This window comes from Pyricularia grisea, assembly GCF_004355905.1.
Source record: "Pyricularia grisea strain NI907 chromosome Unknown Pyricularia_grisea_NI907_Scaffold_1, whole genome shotgun sequence".
NCBI classification, from domain to species: domain Eukaryota; kingdom Fungi; phylum Ascomycota; class Sordariomycetes; order Magnaporthales; family Pyriculariaceae; genus Pyricularia; species Pyricularia grisea.
The window spans coordinates 7,748,306-7,765,975 of record NW_022156716.1 but is presented as its reverse complement, the minus strand read 5'-3'; the positions used below and the strand labels follow the sequence as shown (position 1 = coordinate 7,765,975).

Sequence of the window (17,670 nt, the reverse complement as noted above, 5' to 3'; positions counted from 1 at the left end):
CCCTGGCAACTGAAAAATGCGCCAACTTGGTTCTAACTTGATAATTCTGTTGCAACCATACATGAGTCCATTCTCATGCAGGTATATGACTCTTTGGTTCCAATTTGACCAGGACCATCCGGTTGAACAATGGCTATTGCCGAAGAGATTCTGGTGATACCGGTAGTCAACGAGATATTTGTCGATCGACTGGGGTAAGGGAGATGAGGCTTGTATAGTCGGTTATTATAAAAGCTGCAGTATTCGATTAACCATCTCATAACAGCATCCTTGACCTTGCTCATAGGCGACTTAGAAAACATTGATTTTGTTCCTGTTGATCACAAAAAGAAAATTTGTTTCATTACATTATTTTTTCAGGCTCCCAGCATCCTCAGTTACCATGATTTCATTAATTTATGCTACAGTAGGGGTAAGTTTCCCAATCTGGCCTTGTTTGAATTTCAGCCAGGACCATCTTGGTCACTTAAATAAACTGCCTGAGTATAGGGAGGTGGAAGTTAACATACAGTTCAGTTCTTTCTTTATCGGACAGCCCGGATAATTTACAACCTGTACTTCCACCCACTAGCCAAAGTTCCAGGTCCCAAGCTTTACGCCATATCGTGGTTCCCGCGTCTCTGGCGGCAACACCAAAAAGGTCGCCACCACACCGATCTTGTTGAGCTGCACGAGAAATATGGGCCGATTGTGCGTGTGGGACCGGACGAGGTATCGAACTCATCAGCCACGGCTTGGGATGCTATCGGCGGCGGCTCGCAGCAGTTTATGCGCGATCCTCACTTCTTCATCGTCTCGCAGCTGCAGACGACGGGAAGCAAGAGTTTCATCTCGTTGGAGAAAAGCGAGCACCATTCCATCCGCAAACTGATGCTGCCAGCCTTCTCCAACAAGACCTATCTGCTGCACGAATCACTCGTCAATGCTTGGCTGGGCAAGTTGACCAGCCATATTGCGTCCAGAAATGGCACAGAGGAAATAAACATTGAGCGCCTGTTCGTGTGGTTCACATTTGACGTCATGGGCGCGCTCAGCTTCGGTGAAAATTTCGGCTGCCTCGATAACGAAAAGGACCACCAGTACTTGCGGGCTGCCGAGCTGGGTGCTCCGTGCCTCTCTATCATGCAAATAATCCTCCGCTTTCCCGCGACGCAGGGACTGTACGACTTTGCCCGGAAGCTGCCATGGATGCGTTTGTGGAACTCGTTGCGAGAAATCTCGGACGCGTCGGCCTCGCGCTGGCTCGAGACGGTGCACGACGAGAAGCGCAACGACATTATGGCCACCGTTTATCGCGGTATGCAGAACACCAAAGACCCCATCACTCGCCACGAGGCACTCGACGTGGCCTCCATTTTGGTCCTTTCGGGAGCCGAAGCCACCCCCATCCTCATGACGGCCATGCTGTGGAATCTCCTCAGCAACCCGCGCTGTTATGAGCGCCTGTGTCGTGATGTTCGCGAATCCGGCATTATCAAGGGTCCGGAAGACATTACTGCCGCCAATTTGGAAAAGATACCGTATATGGAGGCTGTCATGCTGGAAGCTCTCCGGTTGGATACGCCCTTTGCCACTACCATACCGCGCATTGTGCCAGAGGGAGGCGCGTGGGTGGATGGTTATTGGCTGCCTGGGGGTGTAGGTGTTTTGATACTTTTATTCTCATTCTTTTACAGATGGAAACTGACCGACTTGACTTCTGCAGACCACCTGTGGGATACCCCACTACACCGCTGGTCACTGGGCACAGAACTTCAGTGACCCAGACACTTTTGTCCCAGAGCGCTGGATGGCTAGCGAGCGACCCGCCAAGTACGAGACGGACAAAAGAGGTGTATTCCGACCATTCTCCAAAGGCAGCCTTGACTGCATCGGCCAGCGGTAAGTAAATGATTTACTTTTTACCAGTACCATGCCCCTTGCTTCTTTTTCTGCCTGCTGATACTGCTTTGCTTCACCCAACAGTTTTGTGCGTCACGAGGTCGGCATGGCCTTTGTCGCTCTGCTCTGGAACTTTGACTTTGAGCTTTCAGACAGGTCGCTCGACTGGAAAACGGCCAACGGAGCAGAGCATATCCGCATCATTCGAAAGAAGAGGCCACTTTGGGTGAAAGCCATCCCGCGGAATGTCTCGAGAGAAGTTTAAAAAGGGGTCGTCAGATCGAGGCGGATTGGGAACTCGGAGACAGTTGTAAACTATAGATCAGTTGTTCTTGTCGGCTTAGAATTACGTTACATTTGCGTATGCGATACTTGGTGATAGTAGACAAGGAGGTAGGTCCCTATAAAAGGACCTCATACCGTTGTACAAACCTACTTTTGTAACCTTGACCAAGTTAATTAACAAAATAGAAAGCAATCTGCATTGCTTCGTTGGTCCACTAACCCGTTATTTGGGGCTATGTGCACCCCTATTCCTTTTAACAGTTCTGGTGGATGTAAGAGGACGGAAAAATTGTATTTACTGTGCGAATGAAAGCTCTGTTAACTCTTCAACAGTAAAGCCCTTGAGAAAATGCTAAAATAGAGAGGGCATCCGGGTGCTGCGTGACCAGCCGGCGCCAGACGGTCGTGACGAAGCACGCAAGACTTCACCCCTGGACGTGAGTAGCACATGAATAGATTCGTGGTAATCGGTCTTGGGCATATAAGAGAAGTCCTGACTCGGACCACACTAATCAGTTTGGCTGAAATAACCTTTGGAACCATTGCATTCCTATCAGTGCGACTGTTACTATGGTATCAGGCGAAAAAAGAAAAAAAAAAAAAAAACCCACTTCCACGATATGTGTATGCGTGGGCCTTAATTAACTTCATTGTTCGCGGGAACCATCAAATACATAAGTCATTTTTCTGTTCAAAATTATTACCAAAGTGGGCAAAGCCCATAACGCCCACGCCAGCGGATAGTGTGTGTACAGGGGGATGGACTCTTACCCATACCACCAGAGTATAGCTGTTTAAGGTGGACTAGCGTTACTTTATCGGCAAATTTTCATAGGAGAAAAAAAAAAAAAAAAAAAAAAAAAAAAAAAGCTCCGGTAATATCGAAGGATACGCCCACATTGTAAAAAGGACTGGCTAGTCAAGCAATCAGGCATACGACCTGGAAATATATGCGAGGGCGAAACTCACTTTCCCGTGTCGGACATTCGCTTGACCCGAATCTGAGTTCCCCAATTTCATAGCCCCTGGGTATATATTGCCACAAGATGCATCTCTTGACACATGTTTTTACCTTTTTAGTCCGTCACCAACACACATCAAAGGTCACATTGAAATATCATCCAACAAGTACAGCTATCGGAAATGTCTACGCTCAACGTTTTGTCGTATACTACCAGTCTCGTATCCGACGATTCGAATCATGCCACCGCTCTTAAATATGTGTTGTACCTAATCACGGTTATTTTTTTATTCGCAGTAGTTTACAACAACAAGCGCGAAAGCTACCCGGACCTCCCCCGACTCAACCCCAAAGGCCGTTTGGAGTTTGGATGGGCAAAGCGGCTTCAGTATTTCATGACCCACTGCCCCGACTTACTGGCCGAGGCTTCGCGCCGGTTCGGGGATAAGCCGTTCAAATTATTTACCGATTTAGGAGATATAGTCGTTATCCCGGCCAAGTACGTTGAAGAGATTAAAGGCAACCGTGGACTGAATTTTATGGAGGTGGGAGTCGATGTGAGTTGTTTTTTTTTTTTTATTTCCTTGTCTCATTTGGGAACCCTTGTTGCTAACAACGCCGACAGTCGGTGCATACCTACCTTCCCGGCTTCGAACCTTTTGCCGCGGAGCCCGCCCTGGTGAAAGTCGTCAACAACAACTTGACTAAAACTTTAGGTAAAATTCCGCGAATTTCTTTTTTATTCTCATTTCATTCCTTTTTCAATCGTGGGTTCTAAAGCTAAAGGTATTTTTAAAAAGCGAAACTTACAACACCTATGCTGCAAGAGGCCGCTCTAGGGTCGTCAGATATTTTTGGCGAGTCGAAGGGTACGTATTGAACATTTCCTTTCCACCCCAGATATAGCCACGTCCCAAATTTACTAACCAATAACACTCCCAAATTGGCTGGCCGATAATCTTCACAGAATGGAGAGAGATATCCGTCGAGCAGATGACGAGCTATATCTTACGCATCTCCAGCCGTATATTCATGGGCGAAGAACTTTGCAGGAATAAAGAATGGTTGGAAGCTACGCGCTCGTGGACCCAGGCCGCTTTCAAGGCCGTCTTCGCTTTAAGGGCCTACCCTCGTTCCTGGCGACCGTGGATACATTGGTTTATGCCTTGTGTAAACGATTCACGACGAAAACTTCAATATTGCCGCGAGGTATTACAGCCATATATCGACAAACGCGATGCCGTCAAGGCCGAAGCCAATGCTAGGGGCGAACCGAACCCCTTTGACGATTCGATCGAATGGTTTAAGCAGGAATGTTTTAAACTGGAATGTAAAACCATGTTCGACCCGGCCCAAAAACAATTACAGCTTATTGTGGCCGCCGTCCATACCGCGACCGATTTACTCATTGTTGCTTTAATAAATATCGCCAAACATCCCGAAATTATCGGACCGTTACGTGAAGAAGTTATTAGTGTTTTGTCGAGCGAAACGTCAAAAACGCTGAATCTTGAAAAATTGAAGCTTATGGACGCCGTCTTCAAAGAATCCCAAAGGTTGCGGCCTATTATGACAAGTAGGTTATATCTTTTTTGACGTCATTGCCAAATCTATATCTAAAATAAAATTTCCGCAGTCGCTTTCCGCCGCAAAGCTATGGAAGACGTTATACTTTCGGATGGGTTTAAAATTAGCAAAGGCACCATAGTTGGCATGGACGGGATCAAAATCCTACGGAACGAAGAAATATACCCGGACCCGTTGCGCTGGGACCCGTACCGCTACCTTGAACTGCGCGAAAAGGGTGAAGAAAACAAAGCCCGCCTGGTTAGCGTTACCCAGCAGCATTTTGGATTTGGTCACGGCTTCCACGCCTGTCCCGGTCGCTTTTTCGTCGCCAACGAGCTCAAGATCGCATTGGCCCAGATTATACTCAAGTACGACATCAAGGTGCCTAAGAACTTGGAGAACCTGCCCGAGGCCGCATGGCCCGTATCAGGGTCCAATTACAAACTACCAAATGGGACTAGGTTTTTGTTCAAAAGGCGGAAGGAGGAGCTGGACCTTGGCACTTTGTAGTGAATTTTGCGGTACCAGATGCATCGACAACCAATAAATTTCTCGTTCCTTTGTCACACAAAATTGGTCATCTACTTGGACGACTCCAACCACGCAATGACTACGGCTAAATTCGGCCGGTCGAGAAACATCCGCCAAAACTCGGCATCCTTCTGCACCACCTCTGCCTGCTCATACGGCACCGTCTCCAACCCCGCAAATCCAAATCGACGCCAGAGCTCTTCAGAGCCCGAATAAATGGTTTCCAAACAAGCCCCATCAAACTCAACCGGCGGCGTCAAGTGAAGCACGCAGCGGTACCTGACACCGCCGGGGATGCGCTGCAGCTGCCTGCACGACCCGCCGTACCTGCCATCGAGTGCAGGGCTCCAAGGGTCGTTGTCTCGAACCCCGACAAAGCGACCACCGGGCTTGAGGTGCGCCGTGATGTTGCGGAAAACACCCTCCACCATCTCGAGCGAATCGGCAAAGCTGAACACCCAGTTGCCCATGACTAGGTCGTAGCTCTTCTCGGCCAGCCCGAGGTGTGACAACGGTTGTGTTGCATTGCCCAGGAGATACCGGATGACACCCTCGCGGCCCAGGGAAGCCTCGTGCTCGGCGCCGATGGCCAACATTCCGGAAGATATGTCGACCACGTCCACCCGCACCGCTCCAAGTTCCACGGCCTCTCGGGCGTGGATTCCAGACCCGCCGGCCAAGTCGAGGATGCTAAGGCCGCTGCAGTCGCCGAGAGCGATCTTGATCAGCTGTGACTCGAGCTTCCCGGACGGTAATGACGCGTAGTCCTCATATTTGGTGGCCAGCGAGTCATAATCTTTCTGGGCCTGTTGGACGGACATGCTGCTGCTTGCTTCTGGGCATTACTGAAAAATGGGCGGAATACTACCTGGAACATGCTAACAGCACCGAGCAGAAAAAAAAATAGGCAATCCATATATATCAAAGCTGTATTTGTAAACAAGGACAGTGAAGTCTAGCGTGCTTGGTTACATTGCGGCAAACAAGGGTGAAAAAGTGCTCAAAACCCCTCAGAAATATACTTTTCGGACAAACCAATACCCGAATTGATGCGCACCGTCAATCAAAAGCTGTACCTACCTACTGTACGTACCTAGCTACGCACCTCTGAAGAGTGAAGGATTATTTTCGACCCCCTCCCAGGGTGTCCCGTCACTTCCAACCTTCAAGCCTGTGAGAAGCGAGACGGAGAGCTTGAATCCTTCATCATGGCCACCAATCTTCCAGGCCGGCTTGGTGACAAAACCATGTCGCTCGCCACAGACCCTCGGACTCACCCAGGGCAGCTCAAGGTTTTGCAAGCCTTGGGCTTAGCTGATCTGTCGTACCTAACGACCGATCTCACCCTCGACAGCGCCCTGGACGAAATCACAGCCTTTGTGCGTGGCAACGAGGAGTCGTTGGAGGCGCTTTACCACAGCCTCGACTACCGCGTAGCGGGAGAACAGCTCATCCCGTTGGTCAAATCTGAACAACTTATTGACGGACGGGAAGGCAACGAAATCCGTATGTACATTACACGCCCTGCTGAGCCAGCTCCATGCCCGGCGCCCGCCCTCATATACTTTCACAGCGGCGGCATGATCATACTCGACACACTGAGTCCCGTGCACACGACCTGGGCCGAATCGCTTGCGCGGACAGGATTCGTGGTGCTGGCGGTTGACTTCCGCAACGCCATAACTCACCCCTTCCCGGCCGGGCTAAACGACTGCGCAGCTGCGGTAAGGTGGGTAGACGCGCAGCGCGCGCAGCTGGGCGTCGACCGCATCATACTGCAGGGCGACAGCGGCGGCGGGAACCTGGCGCTGGCCACGGCGCTCAGAGCCAAGCGCGAGGGCTGGCTTGGTGCCATCGACGGCGTGTGCGCCGCGTCGCCGTACATCAGCAATGCGTACCACATGCCCGTGGATTGGCGGCGGCGCGAGCTGCCCAGCCTGGTCGAGTGCGACGGCTACCTGATCAGCGCCGGCACCAGCGCGCTCAACGCCAAGATGTACGGTGCTGCCGACGCCAGGGACCCGCTCGCATGGCCCTACTGGGTGGAAGAAGAGGAGCTTGCGGGCCTGCCGCCGCATCTAATCACTGTCAACGAACTGGACCCGCTGAGGGACGAGGGTGTGGCATACTACCGCAAGCTGGTCAGGGCTGGAGTGCGCGTCAGCGCCAGGGTGAACCTGGGTGTCGTGCACGAAGCTGATATGTTTCTGCGCAGCACGCTGCCTGACCTTTACTTGGAGAGTCTGTGGGCTATTAGAAAATTTGCTGACAGGCTGGTAGTTTGAGTAGCCTTTTGCTCTACGAAAAAGAAAGCTGGTTCACGCTTGCCCAAGACTCTCTAAGCTCTTGTTTTTTTTTTTTTTAAAAAAAAAAAAAAAAAAAAAAGGACCTGGAAAAGGTGCTCTTTTGCTACGATAACAAATATCGTACACTATCGCCTTGGCTACAGCATTTTCTGATACTCACTACCCATGTTACCGCTCTTATACTAGTTCTAGTCCTCATACGCCATGCTGCCTCTTATACAGCTTCTACTGTTGCCAAGACATTATCTGGGCTAACCTGGCCGCAGACCCATTGACCTTGGAAGGTATTTGACCATGTTCTCCAATTTTTGTCTTCAACCAATACGTCACTGCCTCAACTCCTCTTTGCACAACCCTTTGCTGCCCCGCCACAGCCACAACGCAGCCGGAAATATGGCCATGGCAAGGAAACCCAACAGTGAATTCCCCCAGCCGTAGCCCAGCCGACCGTACAGGGCCGGCGTCGATAGCGGTACCGTCAGCCCGAATATGCAGCGGACGGCGGTGCTGGCGGCCAGAGCGCTGGCCACGTACAAGGGGTAGACCTGAACGATGTAGGTCTGCACGCCGAGGAAGAACAGGCTGATGGCGAAGCCGCACACGGCCGTGCCGAGAATGGGTACGATCCAGTGAGTCCGACGCTCGAGCGCCCACCCGTACCAAAACAGGGACAGCGCAAGAAGGACGCTGCCCGCCATCAGGACCGGGAGGTTGCGCTCGGGTCGCGGCTCGTCGGATATGTATCGCCGCATGAACAGATCCAGCGAGTACTGGCCCAGCAGACACCCGATCCCCAGGCCCAGGTAGCTCAGACCCACCTCCCCCGGGTTGAAGGCGTACGTCTCGGCGAAGACGTCAGCAAAGGTGGTGAACATGATGTACATGTAGCTGTAGGCGATGGCGAGGAATAAGGACACTACGACCAGGGCTGGAGATGAGAGCAGGAGGAGGAACGGCCTGGCCATGGATGTCTTCAAGTCAGGTCCTTGTTGGAGGGGGGCTGCGGTGGTGTTGTTCTGATGCTGCCTTGCTTTCAGCTGTGCAAGCCGAGGCGGGTAGGTCTCTTGGAGGAAGAGCACCGTGATCATGATGTCAACGGCGGCCTGGGGAAAAGAGTGAGTTTGGGGATGCGGAAAAAAAAAGAAGAAAAAAAGAAAACGTGGAAATGGAGCTTACCAAAATGCTTAGGATGCCAAACGTCCAGCGCCAAGTAGTGTACATTGAAACATAACCGCCGACGATAGGGCCAACGATGGGTGCCTGCAGCAGCACTCAGTCAATGCGGCCTTTTGAATTTATTTTTACTCAAAAGATATGAAGAAACAAAAGGGAGCAAGTCTACCAGCACTGGACCAACAGTCCACACGTTCATGGCACGCTGGCGCAGGGCGGGCGGCATAACATCCGCCACGTAGGCGCCGCCCAGCGACGTGTTGGCAGCGCCCGACACAAACCTGGCGACGAGCAGCATGGGCAGGTTGACGCTGGCGGCACAGGCAATCGAGGCGACCAGGAACAGGGCATTGGTGGCATGCATGACGGGCATGCGGCCGTGGTGCTCGCTGAGCGGCGACATGACCAGCGGGCCGACGGCCAACCCGATGACGTAAATTGATATCGTGAGCTTGACCATGGCAGGGTTGGTGACCTGCAGGTCTTCCATGGCCTTGTCGATGCCGGGCGTGAACATTGTAGAGGACATGGCCCTGTAGGTAGGTGGGTAGGTGGGTATTGTCAATCCAAGAGGTGGTGGTGGTGCGCATAACACTGCCGGGTTTCTGCTTACTGGTTGAAGGTAATAACTGAAACAAGAATAATCGTCGTCCACTTCTTGCGGGTTGGCCAATTCCGCGGGTGCTCGGCCCCGACAAGCCCGTCTAATGGCTCATTGCGTATCGTCATGTTTTGGTTTTTGCGAGCGACTAAACGTCTGCGAGGGGATGGGTGGGCAAGCCGTGCTGGGTTGAGGGCACAAAAAAAGACTTTGTAGCAGATCATGGCCACAGTATCTGAGCTGAACCGATCAAAACAAAATCAGGGGCTTGTTTCTACCGGACCAGCTGCTACATGTCTGGACATGATGCGTACGACAGGTGAGCAAGTTTTGATGAATAGACTCAATGAGCACATAAACTTGCTTAATTACTTTGCAAGTCACTTACTAGAATAGGCAATCGTACGCCGGCAGGGGTCGTAAACCAGCTCATCCGGACCCATTAATGATGGATAAAACACCGACCCCACACAAAAGCTTGTTACGACGACGGTATGAACCAATTTATTAAAGCTTTGGGATAAATTGCCATGGTGTTATTCCAGTTAAGCCACCCATTATCTTTACGCGTCACCGTAAAATACAAACGCCCGAACCTCGATGCTTTCGCGAGGGTCGCCAGCGCTGGCCTCGCCTAGGTCGAACGAGCAGTGCGGCACGGCCACGGCCTGGCCCCTCCTGGAGTCGTAGCCGGCAAAGATGGCGACCTCGTCCACCTGCTGGTCGGGGATCCAGTACCACTGGTGCCGAGGGCTGTACAGCACCTGGTACACCTCGTTGGCCACGGTCGGGAACACCTCGTCGACCGTCAGCAGGTCGGTGCTGGGGTCCATGGTCTTGGCGTCGCAGTATGCCATCGGGTAGTCTCGCAGCGGGCCGTTGAGGGGCTTCCAGACGCTGGTTCGCAGGTGACGTTAGAGGGGGCTGGGTGCGGGAGAGGTGCGCAGGGTTCTTGAGGGGGGGGGGGGAGATTACTTGACTATCTGAAAATGCCGCTGTGAATAGGCCGCCGCCTTTTCTTGAAAGTACTTGAGCACGCGGCCCTTGATCTCATCGGTGGTGTAATCTATAGCAGTAGAAGTCGTCGTCAGTCACAGCCCAAGTATACAAAGCAACACACAGAGCAGCAGCGAGCAGGCGAGTCAGTACCAATGTGCGCCGAGAGTGCCGGCTGCGGCGCGTTGTCCATGGACTTTGGCTGGTATGGGAACGCGGGCTCGCGCCGCCTGACCATGTAGTCAAAGATGCAGACCTCTTGGGCCCCGAGGGTCCTCTTGAGGCACTCGTGAACGGTGGCGAGGTACTCGCTCTCGATCTTGGCCTCGTCCTCGAAATCCTGCTTGGGCATGCAGCTGCTGAGCCTCGCCAGCCGGATGCCGCTCTCGTCCCAGGTCAGGTCCGCGGTCCGCAGGTTGCGGATGGTGATGTCGGGCACGAAATCTATCTTGAAGTTGCTCTTGGGCAGGCCGGGCGGCGCCGTGTAGTTTAGTATGTAGGCCTTTTCCTCCTTGAGGGCCTCGCTGTCGGCATTGGCGTATCTGAGCGTGGAGACGAGGGTGTCTGACATGGTCGTATACCTTTCTTGTTAGGGGCGTATCAGAGGCAAACAGTATGTTGTGTAGGATGTCACGGCGTCGGGTACAGCTTTTTTTTTTTTTTTTTTTTTTTGCCAAAGCGCCAACATTTTACAGGCTGTTATAGACCCCGATGCGTGGCACATTTGTTTCCTTATTCGTGACGCTCGGGAGAAACGGAGCTTGTAGGCGATAGCAAGGAATACTTGCTCATCCGCCTCTATCGAGGCCATGATACTTCGATGGTGCCCTCGTGGCATGCCGTGACTGGGCCAACTCTAAACCACGCGTGGGTGGAAAAAGGTTGCATCTTGCTCAAAGCTGCTCAATCACAAACTGCCGATCATTGGATGACGATTCCACCGCGGAGAGAAGGGGAGGGCGGCCTGTTTCGGCTGCCGGACTAGCTCCAACGGGCCAGTCGAGACAAGTACTTAAGCGTGATGATTTTGGCCATTGCCACCAGTCTGAGCCTTGTCACTCAGACTCAAGCTTTCATACAAGCCCCTTGAATAACAGCCGCAATCATCACCCAAAAGAAACCCCCCCCCCCCCCCCCCAAAAAATGTCGCCCATCACCAAGACCCAGCCCTGGAAGGCCTTCCCTCGCACCGTGGCCGCTGATGCGGGCGAGCTGACCCCTGCCGAGCTGGACATGCAGCGCTCGTACGGCACCCACGCTTCCAACACCAAGGGCCGCATCTTTACGGTCCAGGACAAGGTCCAGCCCTGGAAACGCGACTGGCCGGCCGCTGGCACCGACGCCGAGGCGCTGAGCGAGGAGGAGCTCAACATGCAGCGCTCGTACGGCACCCACGCTTCCAACACCAAGGGCCGCATCTTTACCATTGCCGACAAGCCTGGTGAGTGATCCCTAGCGCCTGTCTGCGGCTATCACTGAGTGCTGACTTTTAGTCGAGCAGCCAACTAAGAAGCAGGATGAAGGCTGCAATGTCGGCGGGTCTAGGAACTATTTCAATGTGTCTTTTTGTTGGATCAGATAACTGTTGGATATCCGGGTCCCTCGTTCTTGTGCAGATAGTGAATCTACGTAGTCAATTCAGTGGCTTTTATGCCAGCAACCCGCGGCACAAACAAAACTCTCCCCTAGCCTCGACGGCGAATCTTCTGTGGTTGATCAAGCATGCCAAAGTCCGTCTTCGAGCACAAATGAAGGCGTCAACGGCGTCTCCCTTTGGCATGCAATTTTGTTTCCGTGCCTCGCTGCAATGCTTTACGTACATATCTACCGATACAACAAATATCCATATCCATGGCGTGCTACTCTTCCCTTGCCTCTTCTCGTGCCTTTTTGACCCCGAGATAATCCCTCACTCGCTGTTCTGGATCTTTGTGGTCGGATGGACTAAAGACGGTCCCAAGAACGAGACGGGCTGGGAAAGTCAGCAAACAGTCTGCAAGAGGTGCAAAACCATCCGGTGATTGTTGTGATTGATGCTTACAGAGAATTGGGAGCCTCGTCAAAAGATAGAGATATGCATAGTAGGCGTACTCGACAGCGACCTTGTCAATTCTCTTGTTGGTCAGATAGAGGTTGCGCGACCGTCGCTTGATGGCCGCCGCCCGGGGAGCCTGCAGCTCAAAGAGGCCCTTGCCAGCCAGCTGGGCTGCCTCGGTCTCGGAAACCCCGTCTTGGCCGAGGTATGCAGCAAGGAGGAGGCAGAACACGATGCTGTCCTCGAGCGCCTGGGCCGCGCCCTGCCCGCTCGTGGCCGGCAGCGTGTGCGCCGCGTCCCCGAGCAGCACCGCCCCGCCGCGACTCCAACACGGCAGCTCGGGCGTGGTCCAGATTGGGTATATTCGGTCCGTCGTCATGTTCTCGACCACGTGGCCAATGATGGGGTCCTCCCACGCGCCGTGGCGATCGCGCAGCTGCCGTCGGATCTCCTCAAGCCCCATGACGTTGCTGCGCGGCATCTCGGCCTGGCCCCAGTTCGACCACCAGCCCAGCATCCGCTGCTCCAGCGGCCCGACCGAGCAGTAGCCGAACGATCCGGCCGGGCCGAAGGTGAAGACGATGCTCTTTTCGAGGGCGGGCTGCGGGAGCTCGTCCATTTGCAAGAAACCACCGACGCCGCAAAATCCCCTTTGTGTTTCGAACCAAGTCAGCGTCGCCAAGTAGTGGGCAGGTGGTACCAAAGGCAGCAGCAGAAGATGAGTGGGATAGGCGGCAGGTGGTCAAGCGTGTAAGGAGAAAACCTACTCATAGTGCGGCGGGAATCCGGCCGCATCCCGGGCAGGCCCCAAGATGGCCGTCCTGACGACGCTCCGCACACCATCGGCACCGAGCACCAGGTCAGCACTCTCTTGAGAACCATCGGCGAACTTGACAATAGTCTTTGGACCGCTCACATCAACCGCGACCACCCTGCGGTAATGAATGTTGTGTTCGCCGACAATCTCGACGAGACAGTCACGCAGCACCATCCTAGGGCACGATACAGTGCACTCACGCGGGCTCTCACCGTCGTCGGTAGGTACGGCGCCGAGGGAATGACCTCGCGCAGTCCGGAAGCGGTATGTTTCGTTTTGGTAGCCACGGGTCAGAAAAAGGTCATACAGGTCTTGGTTAATACAACGAAGCATTCTCAAGGCCGCCGGGACCAGGGCGATTACGTTGCCCACCACGGCAGCCGAATCGGTCAACATGGGCTCGGAAGGACTCCTGTCGCCCGTCGCACGGCTCCCGTAGGCTTCGTAAATTAAAATAGTGTGCCGGCCAGGCATGAGCTTTTTCAGCTGCAGGTATGCTGATAAGCCTGCCACGCCGGCACCGACGATGATGATTTTCATGGCGCGAAACCTTGAATCTGGTGCTTTGTATTTTTCTGTACCCGACGCCCTAGAAGCTTGGTGAGGTAGCTTGGCAATCCTATATCTGCCAAGGGCCTCTACCGTATCAAGGGGGTTGCAATCAGTAGGACGGACTTGGTTTTGACATAGCCAATCGAAAGTGGCATTTAAACGTGCGCATACGGCCTGATGAATTTAGCACACCACTAATAGTCGAGGCTGCAGGGATAGTGAGCGAGTTTGCGCATATAATTTCATCTGGGGTTACGTTCGAGTTTGTGTTCGAGTGGGGAAAATCACTATCCATGCTGCAGCTTGACTTTGAACACGGGAGTATCGAAACCTTGACCAACGCACCTATAATTTCCATGCGCCCAACCTCCCTCCGGCCTATTATGTGTCTTGGCGTTCGCGTTGCATTTTAAACCCTCAAGGTTCTGTTGCTCTGCGTTGCATCGACTGCCGTCACCGTCCTTGGTGAAAAAGCACAATGCACAAGATGAGAACCTCATTCGCCTCGCTGGTTGCATTCTTTGAAGTGGCAGCTGGCTACAAGACGGGCCTGATCGGCTATGGACAGTACTGGTACGATCCGGCATGTGCTTACTCGTGCAGGGCAGTCATCGCCTCCGCGCCGCTTGACTGCCCCGACATGGACAACAGCATGAGCGGCATGAACATGAGCGGCATGGACATGAACAGCGGCTCGCCCTCGGCGTCCTGCATCGCGGACAACATCGACTTCCTCTCCACTTTGGCCTACTGTATGGGCACCCGCTGCCCCTCTGACGGTGTCAACGCCGCAAAGCTCGAGGCCTACTGGGCCGACCAAGCCACCGGTGACCCGGCCATCGCCCCCGAATGGACCTACGGCGCTGTACTGGCCAACACCTCGCGCCCGGAGCGGACCTTCAAGAAAGGCGACACACTCAACTATACGGCGCTCATCTCGGATGCCGACTACCAGTACCAGTACGACTTCGACCGCTTCTTCGACTGGGAAGAGGCCATTCAGTCGACCTATGTGTGAGCAACCCCCTCCCCCTAGCCAGGTCATCCATCCAAAAAGAAGACTGACAAACTCCAAGAATCGTCATCATCGCTGTTGGAGTAGCAACACCCGTCGTGCTCTCGGCCATGAACCATGCCCCGTTTCTCACCAGCGCCATCGACAAACTGCGACCGTATATTGAACAGGCCTCGGTCGCGGGGTACAATATGCGCATTCTCCCATATTCTTTGGGAAACGCCCCGACCGTGGGCCAGGGGCTTTGGATTCTGATGTTTCTCGCCCTCAACATCATTCTCGGCGCCATTACCTATCAGAACTTCCCGCAAACCCACCCATGGGGCTTCAGCAAATCGGGTGAACTTTTGGCTTATGTTGGTTACCGTACTGGGCACATCTCCTTCGCCTTGCTGCCTCTTACCGTTTTGTTTTCGTCTCGCAATAACATCTTGCTCTGGCTTACAGATTGGCCGTTTTCGACGTTTGTAATCCTGCACCGATGGGTAGCACGCATTTGCACCCTCCATGCCATTGTCCACTCAATCACCCTTTTAGCCGCTTATATCGACAATGGCACATATTCGGCCGAAGTCCATAAACCCTATTGGGCTTGGGGTATCGTGGCGACGCTCTGCCTGGTCATAATCCTTTTCCAAAGCAGTGTCTGGTTTCGCCGCAACTCTTACGAGTTTTTCCTAATCTTGCACGTTTTGCTGGCCGTTTTTGTCATTGTTGGCTGCTGGTACCATATATATTATTGGAAGGCCTTCAGCGGCATATACGAGTTGTGGTTGTATATGGTGATCGCCCTGTGGTTCTTCGACCGCCTCGCGCGCGTGTTGCGGGTGGTCAAGAACGGCATCCGCCGCGCAGACGTCGTCGAGCTGTCGCCCGAGTCCGACGTCGTGCGCCTCGACATCACGGGCGTGCGCTGGCCTGCCGATCCGGGCCGCTACGCCTTTGTCCACTTCCCCACGCTGCGGCCACTGGGCTTTTGGGAAAGCCACCCGTTCTCCATCACGCACACGGCCATGCTGCGGCCGGTGCACAACCCGCTCGCGCAGGCGTCGTCGGGCGACGTCGAGACCAACAAACCTCCGCGGATCGCGGCGGGCACCGGCGGCATCTCCATTTACGTCAAGAGGCACGCCGGCATCACCAGCCTGCTGCACAGGCGCGTCGGTATCCCCGTGCTCCTGGACGGGCCGTACCGCGGGAACCCGAGCCGCGACGTGCTCAAGTGCGACCGCGTGCTGCTCGTCGGCGGGGGCATCGGAATTACAGGGCTGCTGGCGTGGACGCGCGCGCACGTCAACGTCAAGCTGGCATGGAGCCTGAGGGAGACGGACCGCCCCCTGTTGCAGGACCTCGAGTTTGCACTGAGCGGCGTGGCGGACAATATGATATCGGTAGGCCAGCGGCTGGACGTCGAGGCGCTCTTGGCGCACGAGGTCGAGTCCGGGTGGGAAAGAGTGGGCGTTGTCGTGTGCGGACCTGCGGGCCTTTGCGACGATGCGAGGATGGCCGTGGTCGGGGCTGGGAAGAAAAACAAGACGGTGTTTGTGTTGGAGACGGATGTTTTTAGCTGGTGATTGGTGATGTTGGTTGAAATTAATTTTTTTGCTTTGCTGTCGTAACAGTCCTGCGACTTTATAAACCGAGTAAACACCTGGTCAAGAGCTGAGAGGAAACATTGGCGATGTTTTGCAAGTGCCAAGTGCGAGTGTGCACTAAAAGACGGCGTTTCCACTGTCTGGTGATTGGTTGTGCTGCACTTCAGGTACAAAAAAGGCAGCAGCAAGTCGCTGTTTCGATCCTATGGTGTTAACTTACATGCGTTAACCAACGACGCCCAAAACGTCCACATTAACTGCACCATCTTTACCATAACCGGCTTTAACCATTATCGCGTGCAATTATCCAATCGGCTCCCTGTTCGAGCAGCACCTTGACCACCTCGGCATGGCCGTTGCTTAGTGTCGTCCACCAGTTATTGCTTACAGAAAAGAATGGCGGCAGCAAAACCGGAAACGCATATTGTAAACGTTTTAAATGGAGGAATAAATAAATGGGACGTTAAATTTCCAAATAGCAGAAAACTATTCGTGAACCCAAGCGTAGTTGTACTGTTTTTGATAAATATCAAAGGAAGTGGGAAGGGAATTAATAATTATACAAATGTTTACTCCCCAGATAATACTTCAAAATTTGTCAAAAATAGAATGTTTCTGGGCAAACATATTTATAAATCCTCGCACACATTAATTCTAGTTAAGAGATAATACCTCGTCCTTATAATTAGCCATATATGCTGTACGACATGCTAATGCTGCGAAATTGTTATTTGCAATATAATGGCTGAACACCACTTGGTCGGAACCTGCAAAAAGCAGCGAGTCCGAAAGTTATCTATATAATAAAAGTTATTGTTTGTTCATAATTACGTTGCATTTGCGTATGCATTACTTATCCACAGTCGACAGGGGGTAGGTCCGTATAAAAGGGCCTATCTCCGTTGTACAGATCCAAAGCCTACTTTATAACTAACCTTTTCTACTTTAATTAACAGAATAGGAAGCAAATTAATCGAATTGCTTCGTTGGTTCACGAGCCAGTTCCTGGGGATATGGCACCCTTATTCTTATTAACAAAGTTAGAAAATCCTGCAACTTTTTGTAATTCCTACTTTAATTATTACATGATTTCATTCGAGTAAAACCTTTATTTCATAATATTCTATATGTAGTTATAGAGCAGTTTACATATGGGAACAAGAATGCAAACTAGGATATATAAGGTGCGTTGGTATACTGTTAATGAAAAAAGACAACTTTAATTATCACTCCATCTTCCTACCAATCTAACAATATAGTTACATTGCAACCTTTTCTCTACTAATTTCAGTGTTATACTTCTTGCTTTTTATTTAAGCTCCTCTTCTATACCTCCAATAAAGATTTTCAAAC

At 52.6% G+C, this 17,670-nt stretch overlaps 9 protein-coding genes across 9 annotated transcripts; 5 read left to right on the top strand and 4 right to left on the bottom strand.

The window, feature by feature from the left end:
- Nucleotides 1-382: 382 nt before the first annotated feature.
- Nucleotides 383-2,146, top strand: PgNI_02371 (uncharacterized protein; the record flags this gene model as incomplete). Its single annotated transcript, XM_031122438.1, has 4 exons — nt 383-412; nt 517-1,638; nt 1,706-1,881; nt 1,966-2,146. The coding sequence occupies 4 exons, from the start codon at nt 383-385 to the stop codon at nt 2,144-2,146; spliced, it is 1,509 nt and encodes a 502-aa protein (XP_030987156.1).
- A 1,163-nt stretch (nt 2,147-3,309) lies between these two features.
- PgNI_02370 (uncharacterized protein) lies at nt 3,310-5,206 on the top strand (the record flags this gene model as incomplete). The annotated part of the gene is made up of 5 exons (XM_031122437.1): nt 3,310-3,684; nt 3,753-3,843; nt 3,928-3,996; nt 4,095-4,703; nt 4,764-5,206. The coding sequence occupies 5 exons, from the start codon at nt 3,310-3,312 to the stop codon at nt 5,204-5,206; spliced, it is 1,587 nt and encodes a 528-aa protein (XP_030987157.1).
- A 71-nt stretch (nt 5,207-5,277) lies between these two features.
- Nucleotides 5,278-6,048, bottom strand: PgNI_02369 (uncharacterized protein; the record flags this gene model as incomplete). Its single annotated transcript, XM_031122436.1, has 1 exon — nt 5,278-6,048. The coding sequence occupies one exon, from the start codon at nt 6,046-6,048 to the stop codon at nt 5,278-5,280; it is 771 nt and encodes a 256-aa protein (XP_030985839.1).
- A 387-nt stretch (nt 6,049-6,435) lies between these two features.
- On the top strand, nt 6,436-7,512 carry PgNI_02368 (uncharacterized protein; the record flags this gene model as incomplete). Its single annotated transcript, XM_031122435.1, has 1 exon — nt 6,436-7,512. One exon carries the CDS (start codon nt 6,436-6,438, stop codon nt 7,510-7,512), a length of 1,077 nt encoding a protein of 358 aa, XP_030985838.1.
- Nucleotides 7,513-7,579: 67 nt separating this feature from the next.
- Nucleotides 7,580-9,475, bottom strand: PgNI_02367 (uncharacterized protein). The gene is made up of 4 exons (XM_031122434.1): nt 9,320-9,475; nt 8,876-9,239; nt 8,710-8,793; nt 7,580-8,636 (listed from the first exon to the last, which is right to left on the bottom strand). Exons 1-4 carry the CDS (start codon nt 9,433-9,435, stop codon nt 7,860-7,862), a joined length of 1,341 nt encoding a protein of 446 aa, XP_030985833.1. The 5' UTR covers nt 9,436-9,475; the 3' UTR covers nt 7,580-7,859.
- Nucleotides 9,476-9,870: 395 nt separating this feature from the next.
- PgNI_02366 (uncharacterized protein) lies at nt 9,871-10,874 on the bottom strand (the record flags this gene model as incomplete). Its single annotated transcript, XM_031122433.1, has 3 exons — nt 9,871-10,204; nt 10,283-10,373; nt 10,457-10,874. The coding sequence occupies 3 exons, from the start codon at nt 10,872-10,874 to the stop codon at nt 9,871-9,873; spliced, it is 843 nt and encodes a 280-aa protein (XP_030985832.1).
- A 572-nt stretch (nt 10,875-11,446) lies between these two features.
- PgNI_02365 (uncharacterized protein) lies at nt 11,447-11,812 on the top strand (the record flags this gene model as incomplete). The annotated part of the gene is made up of 2 exons (XM_031122432.1): nt 11,447-11,744; nt 11,805-11,812. 2 exons carry the CDS (start codon nt 11,447-11,449, stop codon nt 11,810-11,812), a joined length of 306 nt encoding a protein of 101 aa, XP_030985831.1.
- A 350-nt stretch (nt 11,813-12,162) lies between these two features.
- Nucleotides 12,163-13,695, bottom strand: PgNI_02364 (uncharacterized protein; the record flags this gene model as incomplete). Its single annotated transcript, XM_031122431.1, has 3 exons — nt 12,163-12,275; nt 12,345-12,988; nt 13,106-13,695. 3 exons carry the CDS (start codon nt 13,693-13,695, stop codon nt 12,163-12,165), a joined length of 1,347 nt encoding a protein of 448 aa, XP_030985830.1.
- A 413-nt stretch (nt 13,696-14,108) lies between these two features.
- Nucleotides 14,109-16,733, top strand: PgNI_02363 (uncharacterized protein). The gene is made up of 2 exons (XM_031122430.1): nt 14,109-14,721; nt 14,784-16,733. Exons 1-2 carry the CDS (start codon nt 14,186-14,188, stop codon nt 16,294-16,296), a joined length of 2,049 nt encoding a protein of 682 aa, XP_030985837.1. The 5' UTR covers nt 14,109-14,185; the 3' UTR covers nt 16,297-16,733.
- The last annotated feature ends 937 nt before the right edge of the window (nt 16,734-17,670 follow it).